Source organism: Corvus moneduloides, chromosome 3 (genome assembly GCF_009650955.1).
Source record: "Corvus moneduloides isolate bCorMon1 chromosome 3, bCorMon1.pri, whole genome shotgun sequence".
NCBI classification, from domain to species: domain Eukaryota; kingdom Metazoa; phylum Chordata; class Aves; order Passeriformes; family Corvidae; genus Corvus; species Corvus moneduloides.
The window spans coordinates 61,285,745-61,298,816 of NC_045478.1; the positions used below are offsets into that span (position 1 = coordinate 61,285,745).

The 13,072-nt window shown below is 40.5% G+C and overlaps 1 protein-coding gene across 2 annotated transcripts; it reads left to right on the plus strand.

Annotated features, from left to right (window-relative positions):
* Positions 1–437: 437 nt before the first annotated feature.
* On the plus strand, positions 438–10,310 carry ARMT1 (acidic residue methyltransferase 1). 2 transcript variants are annotated; one of them, XM_032101855.1, is made up of 5 exons: positions 438–537; positions 1,903–2,008; positions 2,556–2,797; positions 4,253–4,418; positions 5,403–10,310. In XM_032101855.1, exons 1-5 carry the CDS (start codon positions 488–490, stop codon positions 6,168–6,170), a joined length of 1,332 nt encoding a protein of 443 aa, XP_031957746.1. In that variant the 5' UTR covers positions 438–487; the 3' UTR covers positions 6,171–10,310. The 2 variants fall into 2 exon arrangements, with proteins under 2 accessions (XP_031957746.1, XP_031957745.1); XM_032101854.1 differs by lacking the exon at positions 438–537 and adding an exon at positions 689–1,573.
* Positions 10,311–13,072: the final 2,762 nt, after the last annotated feature.

Genomic DNA, 13,072 nt, shown 5'->3' on the forward strand with positions numbered 1-13,072 from the left:
CCTCAGCTCGCCGACACCCGTCTCGCGGGCATTGCGGCAGGCCCCGCAGCCCCGGGATTCTCCCGGGAGGGGCTTCGCCCCCCTCCCCTGCCCCGGCGCGGGCTCCCCCGCAGCTCCGGCCGGGGCGCGGGGCCGCCAAGGGCACCCGCAGCGCCGCCGGCCCGGCCCTCCTTCCCCTCCCTTCCCCCGCCCCGCGCGCGCGCCCGCCGCCGCCGCCGCGGCGGGAGGGGCGAGGCGGTTCCCGCCGCCGCCGCGCGCCAGCACTGACCTGGGGGAGGGGGCGCGCCGCTCTCCGCCGCGCGAGCCGCGGCCCCGCCCACCGCCCGCCGGGCCCCGCCAGGGCGCGCGGGCCGACACGCCCCGCCCGTCCGTCGCCGCGCGGCGGGGCGCGGCCCGCGCGCCAATAACGTCCGGCTGGCGCTTGGGCCCGCTTCCGGGAGAGGGCAGGGGGAGGGCGGGGCGCCGGCCCGCGGGGGGGCGGAGCAAGATGGCGGCGGTACCGGCGCTCCCGGTGTCCCTGTCGGGCAGGTTTAAGGGGTCCGTCACGGCCGGGCGCGCTCGTCACCGGCAGCGAGGCGGGGGGCGGGAGTGAGCTGAGGGGCCGTCCGGCGCCCCGCCACCGGGGAGCGAAGGTTTTCGGGCGCTGGGCGGGGCCGTGGGGCGGCTCTTGGCCCGGGGGGGCGGGCGGGGACAGCCGGGGCCCGTAGGCGGCGCTGCGGGCGCGGCGCTGCCGCCGCCGCAATCCCCGGTCGGAGCGGGCCGTGGAGCGGTATCGGCGCCCGTCCCGTGCCCCTGTGCAGCTGCTCGGCTCCGGGGTTCCGACGCACCGGGTAGAAATGTCACAATAAAAATCATCTTGCAGGCCCGCTGTGCGCTCTTTGCGGGCCTTGCCGCGTTCTAGTTGTTGTCCTCGTACATAAACAGCCTTTAGAGAAAATGTAAATCAAGTGTATAATGGAGAGCGCGTTTCTTGTTGATATGAGATACGTAGTAAACTTTGAGCAGATATCTGCACTTTTAATTTTACGTTTCCCTGATTTTGCATCTGGGTATCTGAGCAATAGAGGTCGCGTTTTAGCCTAGAATTAACTGCATTTTCTCGCTGTTTTGGTAGGGCCAGTCTTTCTTTCTTGAAAAGACTGCTGTTTATCACTTTTTGCAGAAGTAGGCAAAAAACCTGACCAGTTTGAAGGTTTTTTTGGTTTGTTTTGGTTTTCTTTTTTATTGCTGTCCACTGCTTTAAAGGCACGTAAAGCTACTTTTAATACTGTTGTGTTATAAGGCTAGCTGGCAACAAGGTACCACAGAGCTCAGCGGGGTGGGGAGAAGTGAATGGGAAGGGTAAAAATGAGAAAATTTGTGGGCTGAGATAAGAGCAGTTTAATAATTGGAATGAGAATAAATTGTGATGAAAAGAGCAAAGTGAAATAGAACCCAAGAAGAACAAGTAAGGCAAATGAAAACAATTGCTCACCACGAGCTGACTGATGCCTGGGCAGAGGCTCCCTGGCCAGCTTTTCCTCCTGGTTTCCACTGCTGAGCATGACACCATATGGTCTGGAATAGCCTTTGGGTGAGTTAGGGTCAGCTGTCCTGGCTGTGTCCCCTTCTGGTATCCCGTGCAAGGGCCTCCTCGCTGGTGGGGTGGGGTGGGGTGGGGTGGGGTGAGGCATGAAAGGCCTTGACTCTGTGCAGGCCCTGCTCAGCAGTAAGGAAAACATCCCTGTGTTATCAACACTGTCTCCAGCACAAATCTAGAACACAGCCCCATACCAGCCACTGTGAAGAAAATTAACTCTACCTCAGCCCAAACTAGCACAAAGATCATGCATTTGTTTTTAGAAATTGAAGCTATTTCATCATTTGCTGACAATAATACAATACTGATCCTTTCTTTTTTAGATCCTTTGCATATTTTACAATTAAAGACAGACTGCCCCAGATCCTCACAAGAGTTATTGATACTCTGCATCGACATAAAAATGAATTTTTTGAAGAACATGGTGAGGTAAGAGTAAGGTCCCTATTTTCCCTGATGTTTATCCCCCCCCCCCACACACCTAGTCCTTGAGACCCCTTCTCTGCCTTGTTTTTACTGGTGTCTTATACAGTCATTATTTGTTTCAATCCTTTTGTCTGATTTTTTAAAGATCATTTCTTTCTAGTAGCTATTTTTGATTAGTTCTGTAACACACCTTTCTGTCTAACCTTTTTCTGATCTGTCACTTCTGCAATTTCATCATTTACTTGGGTTTTTGTGTTGATGCAGTGTTTGATAGACAGTAACACCTTCTTAATATGACTGTGTTTCAACACACTCATCACCTCTAATAAGCAAAAAGTCCAATCTAAAAAGAAATTCCATATGAAATTCATTTTAGGATGTTGGATCTGAAATGAGCTTTATTCACCAAAACATATTTTGTTGAATCGAGCTCTGATTTGTCGGGAGCTCTCATTTGGCAATTAAAATATTGCACGTTCCATGAACGGCTGATCTGTGTCTACAGGAATAAATGTACAGAATAGGAACTTTTGTTCTCCACTTTTTTCAGAAGGGTGTTGAAGCGGAGAAGAGAGCTATATCTTTCCTCTCCAAGCTGCGGAATGAGCTGCAAACAGACAAGCCAGTGACGCCTTTGGAAGATGAGCTGCCTGATGCTGCGCTGTGGAACCAATACCTGGACTACCAACGAAATTTACCAAATGGAAGTGGAGAACCAAGTTGGTTTCAGTCCCCTTGGCTGTATGTAGAGTGTTACATGTATCGAAGAATCCATGCAGCATTAGCACAGAAGTACGTATTTACTGGATTGGTGTGTTAATTTGCAAAACACTGCTCTTACCCATTTTTGTTTTGGGAAAAAGCAAGACAGCTGAGGAGTAAGATAAAGGAAAATTTTAAGCTTTTACCATACTCCTTTTTCCTCATCTTGCACCTCAGATTTAAAATTAATACCTTTACTTCTTCAATTCAGCAGAATTTGAAGCTTATTCATTTTTTTATGCTTCAGTTTTGGTGAGTTGGTCTGCATGGAAACTTTTAAGCTTGACTGTATAGCTTGACCTTGCAGACTAATGTGAATGAAAATCATGTAGCATTTCTAAAAGGTTTGTTGGTGTAGAATTTTCTCTTAAGCCTTAAACACAGTATATGAGAGCCACAAATCTGTTGGTAATTCTAACGTGTTTTGTGGCTTGAAATCTGAAGTTACCATTAGAGAACTGTTTCTTAGAGCAGCAGACTCATCTTAAGCAGCCGCTGTTGTTCATTCTACACCAGCTTCTTAGTTACAGCAGTGCTTGTAGACCATGTGTTGCGTTGAACTTTGGGAGCTGACACTGGTTAAAAATAACTGGCCAGGAAAAGCTTGTTGTGCTGGTACCATGGAGATGTGCCAGTACAACGTCATGGGGTAGGAATGAACAATTTAAGATCCCAGTGCTGCCAAAAAAATTTGAAAGCTCCATGAGTGCTGGATTTACCCGTAGTGTTGCGGAGATGCAAATACAGTTAATGGGACTCAGTTTCTACTGGTATGTTGTGTAATTTGAACTCTTGTACCAAAAGCTTCAAATATGAAGTTGCTCCACTGGGTTGCACTTTAAAAGCTGAGCAGATACTTTTCAGTAGTACGCTTTAAGTTTCTTGATCTCCATTATTTAGTTGCTCTTAAGGATATACTTGGATGGAAGTTCAATTGTTTGTTGAAAGGTCTTCGTGCAAATATGTCTCATAATAGATTGGTCTATAATTTTAATATATTACAACATTCTCATTTGTCATGGTCATTTTCCAAAATCCTAGTAAAAACTTTCATAGGAATAACTTCCTGTTGCTTTAAGAGAATTTGGTATGGGAAGTACACTCCAGCACACACAAGCACGTTTAAAATCAGGCCAGCGTTTCTTGACTTGAGTTCACTTGTATGTTACAGTTTTAATTCTCTTGTCTGAAGATTGGAGTTCAAAGTGCTCACCGTATGGACAGTTCCCAGAATTGCTGTGATTGAATACTTGTTCACTTTCAGAATATATTGTTATATAAAGGTGCCTTGCGTAGTGTCTGTTTTAGCAAGATACAACATCGGGCTACGGAGAGGTGTGAAAATATAGTATGATGAATGAGAAGTGGAAAATCTAACTAGGGCCTATAATACAGTCTAAAAAAGCTCACCTTTGAGCTTCATTTGCATGTGCTGTCATGAAAAATGTGGAAAGTGTGTCAACATATTTGTTCTTCTCTTTTTAGCCCACCTATTGACAACTTTGACGTATTTAAGGAAGGAAAGGCTCAAAATTTCTTTGAATCCCAAGAAGCTGTTATTGCCTTATGCACTTACTTTCAGGAACTTCTTAAGAACATCAAGGATCTAGATGAAAAGCAACTTAAGGAGGAACTTTTTAAGCTATTGCAGGTAAACTGGTAGTGCTTAACACAATAATTTAAAATATTTCTTCTATGAAACAAACAAGAATTTGAAGTTGTAAAGAATCTGAACTTCATATGGAAATAAAAATATGGATCTTTTGTTTGTAGAAGTGTGATGAAGTCCTGATAGCCATACTGTATTGCTGCTATTCTGGAAATATTTATATTTTGTGTACTTGTATAAATGTGACACTTTTTTATTAACTGCTGGTCTTCATTATGTGTATGAAAACCCATCAATTCTTCCTTCAAAACCAGTATCTCTCAAACACTTTAAGTCAAGTTCCAGATTACGTTTTTGATGTTTACCTATAATTTCTTAAAACAGTTAATTTTAGTTGGCACTTTAAATGTTTTTGAGACTTCTTTGGAGAAAAAATTAGAAGTCAGTCTGAATCAGAAGTGGTTTAAAAGCTTTATAACAGCATTATTCTTGGAATATAGTGCCTTTGGGTAGAAACACCAAAGTATCATGGGATTACAAATAAGTCTGTTAGTTGGCAACAGTGCACACCAAGTATTGATGAATCTTTACAAAGGGCTCATTAGTGAGTACTTAAAATATATATACTTAAAATACTTATTTGGCTGCATGTAATAAAAAAACAAAGCTGCTTTTATTATTCCTTTTTCTGTGTTACCACTGATATTTTTTGGAATTGCAGTATGGAGAATATTTCTGTTTTGAGCTTTGTGATCAATGTGTTTATGATGATCTAAATCTTCCATCTTTGTCACTTCTGATGCCTGTGTAAATCCAGAGCTTTGTTTGGTTTCTTCCACAAAATCTTGTCTATGTTCAGATATCTGTGCAAGAAGTTGAGTTTTATTAAAGCTGGGAAGAATATGTGGAGTTAGAACCTTTATTACCTAAACCAAAACCAAGGAAACAAAATCTTTATAGTGTACGTAAAGTTTAGAATCTAACTACAGTGAGACTTAGCAAATGTTTTTTTTTTCTTCCTTCTAGGTGTCATTGTGGGGCAATAAGTGTGACCTTTCTTTTTCAGCTGGTCAAGACAGCTCTCAGAAATCTAGTCCCTTGCAATCCCTGGAAAACATGGTACCTTACATCTTAGTGAATGATATGGAAAAAGTTTGGTCACTACTTGTAAATGCCAAAAAAAATAGAACAGAAAGAAGTAATGTTAGAGTTGACATAATCCTGGATAATGCTGGATTTGAACTTGTAAGTGATCTTGTGTTGGCTGATTTCTTGCTATCATCAAAGCTAGCCGATGAAGTCTATTTTCATGGAAAAAGTATTCCATGGTATGTATCAGATACCACAAAGCATGATTTTAACTGGACTATTAAACAACTGGGGTCAGCTAATCATATGTGGATGTCTAGATGTGGGATAAACTGGGAGGGCAATTTGAAAAAGGGAGTTTGGGTTTTCTGTGACCACATGTTTTGGACTTTACCACATGACTTTTCCAGTATGAGTGAAGTTGCTCCTGACTTGTATGCTGAGCTACAGAAGTCAAACTTGCTTCTTTTCAAAGGTGATCTAAACTATAGAAAATTGACAGGAGATAGAAAATGGGAACACAGTGTCCCATTTCATCAAGCCTTGAATAAGTTTCATCCTGCACCTCTCTGTAGTTTGAGAACACTGAAATCTGACACTCAGGTTGGCCTAAAACCTGGACAAGGTGAGCAAGTTCAGGCTTCTGAACCTGAGTGGATGGTAAGTGGAAAATACGGGGTAGTTCAGTTTGATGCTGGCCTTTAGTTAAACGATTCCTAATATTCTGAAAGAGAGATTTAGTCTGAGTTTAATTTTGGAACTTTCTGAGTTCCATGCTTGGCTTCAGTAAAGATGCTTTTCTGTTTGCACTTTTTCCTCCAAAGTAATTTGTTGTTTTTGTCCCACAAAAGACTTTAATGTGCAAAAATTTATGAACTGTCTTTGTACATGTAAATCAATCTGCATTTCAATACATTTTGTTTTCCTAATGTCCAAGTTCAGGAGACCTTTAAGTTGATTATTTAGTTTTCCATAATATTTTTTCCTCATCACTGGGTATGAGTTTAATGAGTGAAAGTTTAACAAGTGAAAAATTTGCTTCAGAAACAATTTCCCTAATGCCACATTAGCATGAATTTACTTATTTCAGAATAATTTATACTCCACGTCATTTCATGCATTGCATGAAGGTTAGTACTTTAGACAATTCAGAAATTAATTCCAGACAGATTCTTTTGATGTTTTGAGTATAGTTTGCTATTAAGTGATAAGTTATTGGGTGACAGCTTGTAAATATTCATGTAGAATTGAAAATTGAATTTCAATTTTAAAGCACAAGTGAATGTTGCTAGCCAGTTTGCCTGTGGGAGAGAAGTTGTCCCACCTGGTAGGGAGATTAATGGGAGAAAGGACAATCTCATTTTAAGAGTATTGAAGATACTGTTTATTTACAAAGCTCTACCAAGAAGAAGCACACAGAGAAACCTCCCCAAACAAACAAATTAATGAAACCAAGCAGTTACATTAACTGGATTTTAGATTTAATGCAGACTTGATTTGCAGGTGGCCTGTCAGCAGTGTATGTATGAGGTTCAAGCACTGCTACTTCCTTCTGTTGTGATGATTCTCTTTATTTGTCAAATGTATTTGTTTGTGGGTTTTTGGCTGGTTGGTTGTTTTTAAGAGGGATGCCTTAATTTTCGGGGAGGGAATAGAATCCCCAGTTGCACTGAGAAGTACGGGCTAGAGAAGCATATGCCATACAGGTTCCTGTTAACTGGAGTTAGGTGCCTATTTCTACTCTTCTACCCTGGTCTCCAAAGCTGCTGCTCGTTATGTTCATACGATAAAGATTTATACAGTGGATAAGTATGTTCCAAATGCTGATGACTTTGATTATTTGTGTTTATTTTCTTCTTAAATCTGAAAGAGTATTTTAAGGTTTCAAGGTCAAGTATTCAAAAACAAAGATGCAAGGAATTTCATGAGGCAATGAGGCAATTGTAGGTAGAGTTCTAATTTTGAGACCTGGGTTTACTCTATTTACTCATCTCCTGTGTATCTTTGGCTTAGTACTCCTACAGAGTGAATTCATCCTCATCCTTAGGCACCTGATTGAACTGCAGAAATTAGAAATCCAGTCAAGAAAGCTGAAGTCAGGCTGCTGAAGGTTTCTCTGACTGGAGAGAGCTCAGCAGCACTCTGGCTTTAGTGCTTTGATCAATTATGTAAACGACACGAGGACTCTGTGCACTGGAGCCTCAGTGTCTCATCTTTGAAAATGCTGTTATCTTGTTTCAAATGCATTTTGAAGCAACAACTTTGGGTCAAGAACGAGAGATGGAAATTATGAAATATGTGGAATGAGACCACACCTTGCTCAGAGAGACAAAACGAATTTGGGACGAAATCTGCTTTGCCTGTGCTCAGATTGTCTGTAAGGTGCAGACTTAATTTGCTGGAGAGGTTTAAAGGTGTGTAATGGACAAGAAGAGAAAGTCACTGCTTAGGCCACCCTTGATGCATAGATTTGTGTCTTACACAGTCCTTACACATGCTGACAAACTTGGTTTTGTTTTTTACTGGTTGTTTATGTGTCCCTGTGCCCAGGTTGCTTTCAGGCTGTTACTTCTGGGAGCTCACAATGCAGATCAGTGAAAATTAGTAGTATGAAGTTATGATAAATACAATCCTACAAAATACAAAATCAATTAGGAGATGCAGCAGCATTTGCTCAGTGTTACTGAATTATGAAGAGTACTAAAATACATGGAATTCTTAGCGTAGCGTGTGAATGCTAATGTAAGACATGATGTCATGCTGAAAAAAACTAGTTCTATTCTCCAGTTGATTAAAAGTGCACTTTTCATCTTTTGCCCCTCACAAAGAGAAGTTTATATGGTGTGACTACATGGCTGTGTAAGGAATGCACAGCCGTAATTCCAAATACTTGACTTCCATAGCTGTAACTGCGAAGTGCTATCTCTAGGCAGAATTGAACATGCAGCATAATTTTATGTTGGTTGGCTATATTTTTGTAAGATTTTGATTGATTGTATGAAAAACAGAAAAAACAATGTTGCTGTAATGCCAGTGTTACAGTCTCCCATGACACTAAAAAGTTGTGAGGACATATTCCAATGAGGCGCTGTGCTCTGCTGATGGGTTTGCTACAGTTTACTTAAAAATAGGAAACGTTTTTGTAGCTATTCAGTGTTAATTCCTTTTGTAATACAGCTTCATGAAATACCAGCATGAGCCTATTGCATTTAGGTGGAATTTACTATTAAAAACATAACATAAAGCATGTGTTAGAAGAATAGCATGTGCTGTAATATGGTGTTTTTTTAACTTGAGTATTCAAGCAAGTTCCTTCTATACATCTGTGTTACAACTGATTGCCCAAAATGCTTCTACAGTATAACTCAGGAGTTACTGATTTGTACATCCAAATTTTTGAGATTTTCGTTTCATATGCCGTTTGAATATTTATGGAAAAAACCAAAGGCATTTTCAGTAATTCTGAGTACCATAACAAAAAATGTTTTTTACTTTCTATTTTTGTCTTCTACCTTTTGAACAACTGTATTTGTAAGTCAATTTTTGATGGTGATGACTTTCATTGTTGATGAAATAGGAGGAAAGTAATGTCACAGGCACAGTGAATACCAGTACACACATCTGTCTGAATACTTGATAAGTTGTGTAAGATATCTACAATAATTTCTTATGTATATACGGTTTCTTAAGATAAATTGATGTGGAAAATAAATTGATTGAATGACTAGAAGCTTGTAAGAATATTGAAATAAATTATATAATTTTGTGCAAGTCAGACACAGTTACACTATTTCAGTGGCTGGGGAAGCCAACTTAAAATAATTCAGCTCTTAGTTTTTGGATTTTTTTTCTTTGAAACAGATTTTATGCATAAACCTGTAAAGCATATTTATTCAATGAGGTTTTGAAAGATACAGATGCAAGAGATAGGTATCATAAAATGTTCTTCTGTAACAAGACAGAGGAATAATAAGGAATTTTCTGACTTTTTACGCTACTTATATTCCTGTTAAAATTTCAAAACCTTAAAAATCATTGAGAATCTCTTAAAATGTATCTGGTAATTACTTACTAAGGTTGGTGCAGTTGATGGTGTCATTTCCAGAATCACTTCTAGAACTGATAGATGCTCCATGTGTTCTCAGCAAAAATGGAAATACTGTGGTGTTACTCTTGCTGTAACTAAAACATTTCCAAAACACTTTGGTTTACACACCTTGCTGATGTCCCATAAACCCTAACTGTTGTTGTTGAAATAGTTTCTTTAAAGTTCACAGTGTATTTGCATTCATGGTTAACTATTTAACAACTTGTTCCATGTGAACATTTGTCTCCTGTGCTGTCAGACAGCATAGGAAAAAAGTTCACTCTGTTGCATGAAAATTACTCTATGAAATCGTTTTAATCTGAAAAGAAACCCTTAATTGTGTCTAAAATAAAAATTCCAAAATGGAATCTTGTACAGAGCTGTTGGGTTTTTTTCACTAAAGTTTGTTTGCTTGCCAGTTTTCTGTTTACCCAAAATTACAGAACAAAAGCTTGTAATTATTTTTATTTAAAGCAAAAATGTAAGTTGAAATTCACCTAACACTTATCTAAGGATTTTAAAATAAAACTGAAAATGTGCTGGTTAAAATGGTCCTTCCATTCTTTTCCATATGTCAGTGGCAGAACACATGTGAGGAAAAACATGTCATATAGTGTGGACTGCCTATGTTTTCTTGTTTGCTTCTGGTTTGGGGTTTTTTTCCTAAAAAAGATTTTGAAAACTTCTATACATTTTTGTTCTTGCTGGTGTACTTCTGTTTCTAACAGCCCTGGAAATAAAAAGTCCACTTACATGTATTTTTACATGAATGAAGAATTATTTTATAGATTCACAGATCCACATTCTGCCTCAGCTTTGCAGTTGTGAATTCTGCAGACATGTTGTGAGAAGGGTTTTTATTTACAGTGCTTTTTTGAGATTTAGCTCATCTGGCTTTGTTTCCACTGTGAAAGAAATATAAAATGTCCTCTTACGATAACTTACAGTGAATAAACATATTCAGTATTTGTGTGCTGCTTTAGTTGTATCACTTTCCAGCAAGTGACATAATCACAATCTTTCAAACTCCCTGTTAAGAAAAATCTTCATCCTTGTAGAAGTTTATTTTTCCTGGGATTCTACTTCTTCCAAGCCTAATGAAGTAAAAGATTAAAAGCTGAGGTGAGATATATCAAGATATATACTATGGGCTTTCTTATTTGCTTTCTTAATGTTAACTAAGTGATTAGTCTCGCACTACCATGGTAAGGCTGATGCTTTCCAAGTGACTCTAATTGATGAAAGGCCTGATGAGGCATTTCATGCAGTTGCATCTGGGATAGGTTTCAACTCTTATCTCCCACTTCCCAAAAAATACCATTAATTGCCATAGATCAGGAAATGCACTGAGTTGTGGTCCTGGATGGTTTATATACACACATAATTGTTAATTTTGTCTAGGATCTGTGTAAAATGCAGAACAATTCAGGAAAAAGGGTTAGGGTCCAGGAGTGCTCCCTCAAGCTAGCTGAAGGGTCTTTCCACCTACTTTTCCTACTGTCCAGTGACTCTTGTGTTAGAATCTGTGTGGTGGTCCTATTTCTGCTCAATGAGCATGTGTACCCCTGGGCTAAGGTTAGGTAATTAGGAGACAGGTAAATTCCTCCAGGCAGAGAAGGGCCTGCAACTTGCACTGAGGGCTCAAGTATCTTTATGTCAACAAAGAACATCCCTGTTTTTCTGTAGTTGGTTGTATCCTTGTTTTCAGGTAATCCTGAATTAGAGCTACATTTGAATGCCTTTGTCATGTATTGGATGCTCAGCTTTGACTGCATCCATGGTGTTAGATTGGCCCTTGGAAGTTTTGCTGCTACTTTGCTGGATTGTGATGGAAGCATTAGCAGGAGCTAGTTGCCCAGTGCAAATCGGGGAGTTTTCATATATGTGTGGAAACCTAAGATCCACATACAGAGAATTTGCAAAATAGCTGCATGAGTTTAGACTTTCAAGGACTCTGTATCTGGTTTAACTTCCTCAAACTGAAAACGACCTAATACAGCAGCAGCAGCAGCTTTCATTTACACTTCTTTCCCAAGCCTGATTAGTTCCCCCATACGCGTATTGCATTTTCACCACCCCCTTTGTCCAGGGGGGAAGTCCAGGGTTGTAAAACCAGGTTATTTCCTTCAGAAGATTGCTAACCCCACGACATGTGCGTATCACGGGGGCATCATTCTGTGACTTTTGGCTTTGAAATTATTTTTAGACATCCATTCTCATTTAGACACTTGCAGAATATCAGCTGGTACATTTTTGAGTGTACTGGGTGCTGGAATTGGGGTTTCATAACACAGATCAATTTTAGCATCTTTTCTCAACACCGAGCATTTTCATGGAAGGGAAAGTTTGTAGTAATTTTTAAATTACTTTTTGTTTCAAAAATTAGTGTGGCTTTATTAGGTACATACATTCAAGACATTTGCATCGTTCTTTGCTCAGAAAGGCTGAGAACATCCTTTCCATGTATTTTATCAAGCACAACAGGAAGAATTTTGATCCATGAAAATGACTCCTTGAAATTATTTAGAATTAAAAATCCCAAATTTATCCTTCCTAAATTGTTATTTCCTGTCCCTGTTAAGGAAAAAGAAACATGAGATTCTTTTGAGAACTCTACTTTGAAATACTAGCAAACAAGGGTAAAGCATTTGAAAGCGTGAGCATTGTGTAATAAGGTAGTTTATTCTCAGTCAAATGGCTTGAAGTGGGTATTGCACCCCACCAAACTGTCCCGTTCTTTTTTCAGAGTGTTATGTGACATTTCTACTTTCCTTCATCCTTTTTTAATCTTGTCTCTTTTGTTGTTACTCTTGCTACAGTTCATCAGATCCAAGTGTTTTTTTAAGGGCAAATAACTCCATAGATCTGTGGTAAAATACAGCAGTATAAGCTTTCCTTCCCCGTCACCAAGGGTGTAGAAGCAGCTGAAGTGTAACTCCCGAACCAGCCGTGGCACTGCAGGACTAGCGATGGGGAAGTGTGCTCGAGCACATGCTTAGAAAAGTCAGGACAAAGTTTCGCAATCATTTAATCCTGCATCTGCACGCCACTCCAGTAGTAGGACAGATTAGGCTGTAGTGGAATGCTGGACAAATCCAGGATGATATTTGCAGTGTATAGTAAAACGTGCCAGATTTATGCTAGGTTTATGCAAGACTGCCAGTACAATTTTAACCTGTCAAAAATACTTAATGAAGAATGAGGTTACCCTGGAGCAACATTTTGCACCATGCAGTGGTAGCAGCTTTGTCCCTTCTCTGCACCCCCATCCACTCTGTCAGCACTGGATAATTTTGTTCCGGAGGTGCCCTACTGGGTTTCACTCCTCTGCTGCAGCACCAGCATTTGCGTGCAGTTAAGAACAGTGTTTTTTGTGATACGTTTTTGTACCCCTGTGCCGTCTTGTGTGGCTGGTAGCTCACTCTTCGCCCGTGAGGATGAACTGGAAGGGTGCCACCAAGGAGCTGTCGTCACCCCGCGCACCCCCAGCGATTGTGTCTTTCCCCTGAGGCTCAGGAAG

Bases quoted from the DNA above. Each gene is read 5' to 3' on its own strand.
- ARMT1 (XM_032101854.1), top strand. From the start codon at position 1,488: ATGCCTGGGCAGAGGCTCCCTGGCCAGCTTTTCCTCCTGGTTTCCACT. The intron at 1,574-1,902 runs GTGAGTTAGGGT...TTTCTTTTTTAG, and splicing joins TGGTCTGGAATAGCCTTTGG to ATCCTTTGCATATTTTACAA. The intron at 4,419-5,402 runs GTAAACTGGTAG...TCTTCCTTCTAG, and splicing joins AACTTTTTAAGCTATTGCAG to GTGTCATTGTGGGGCAATAA.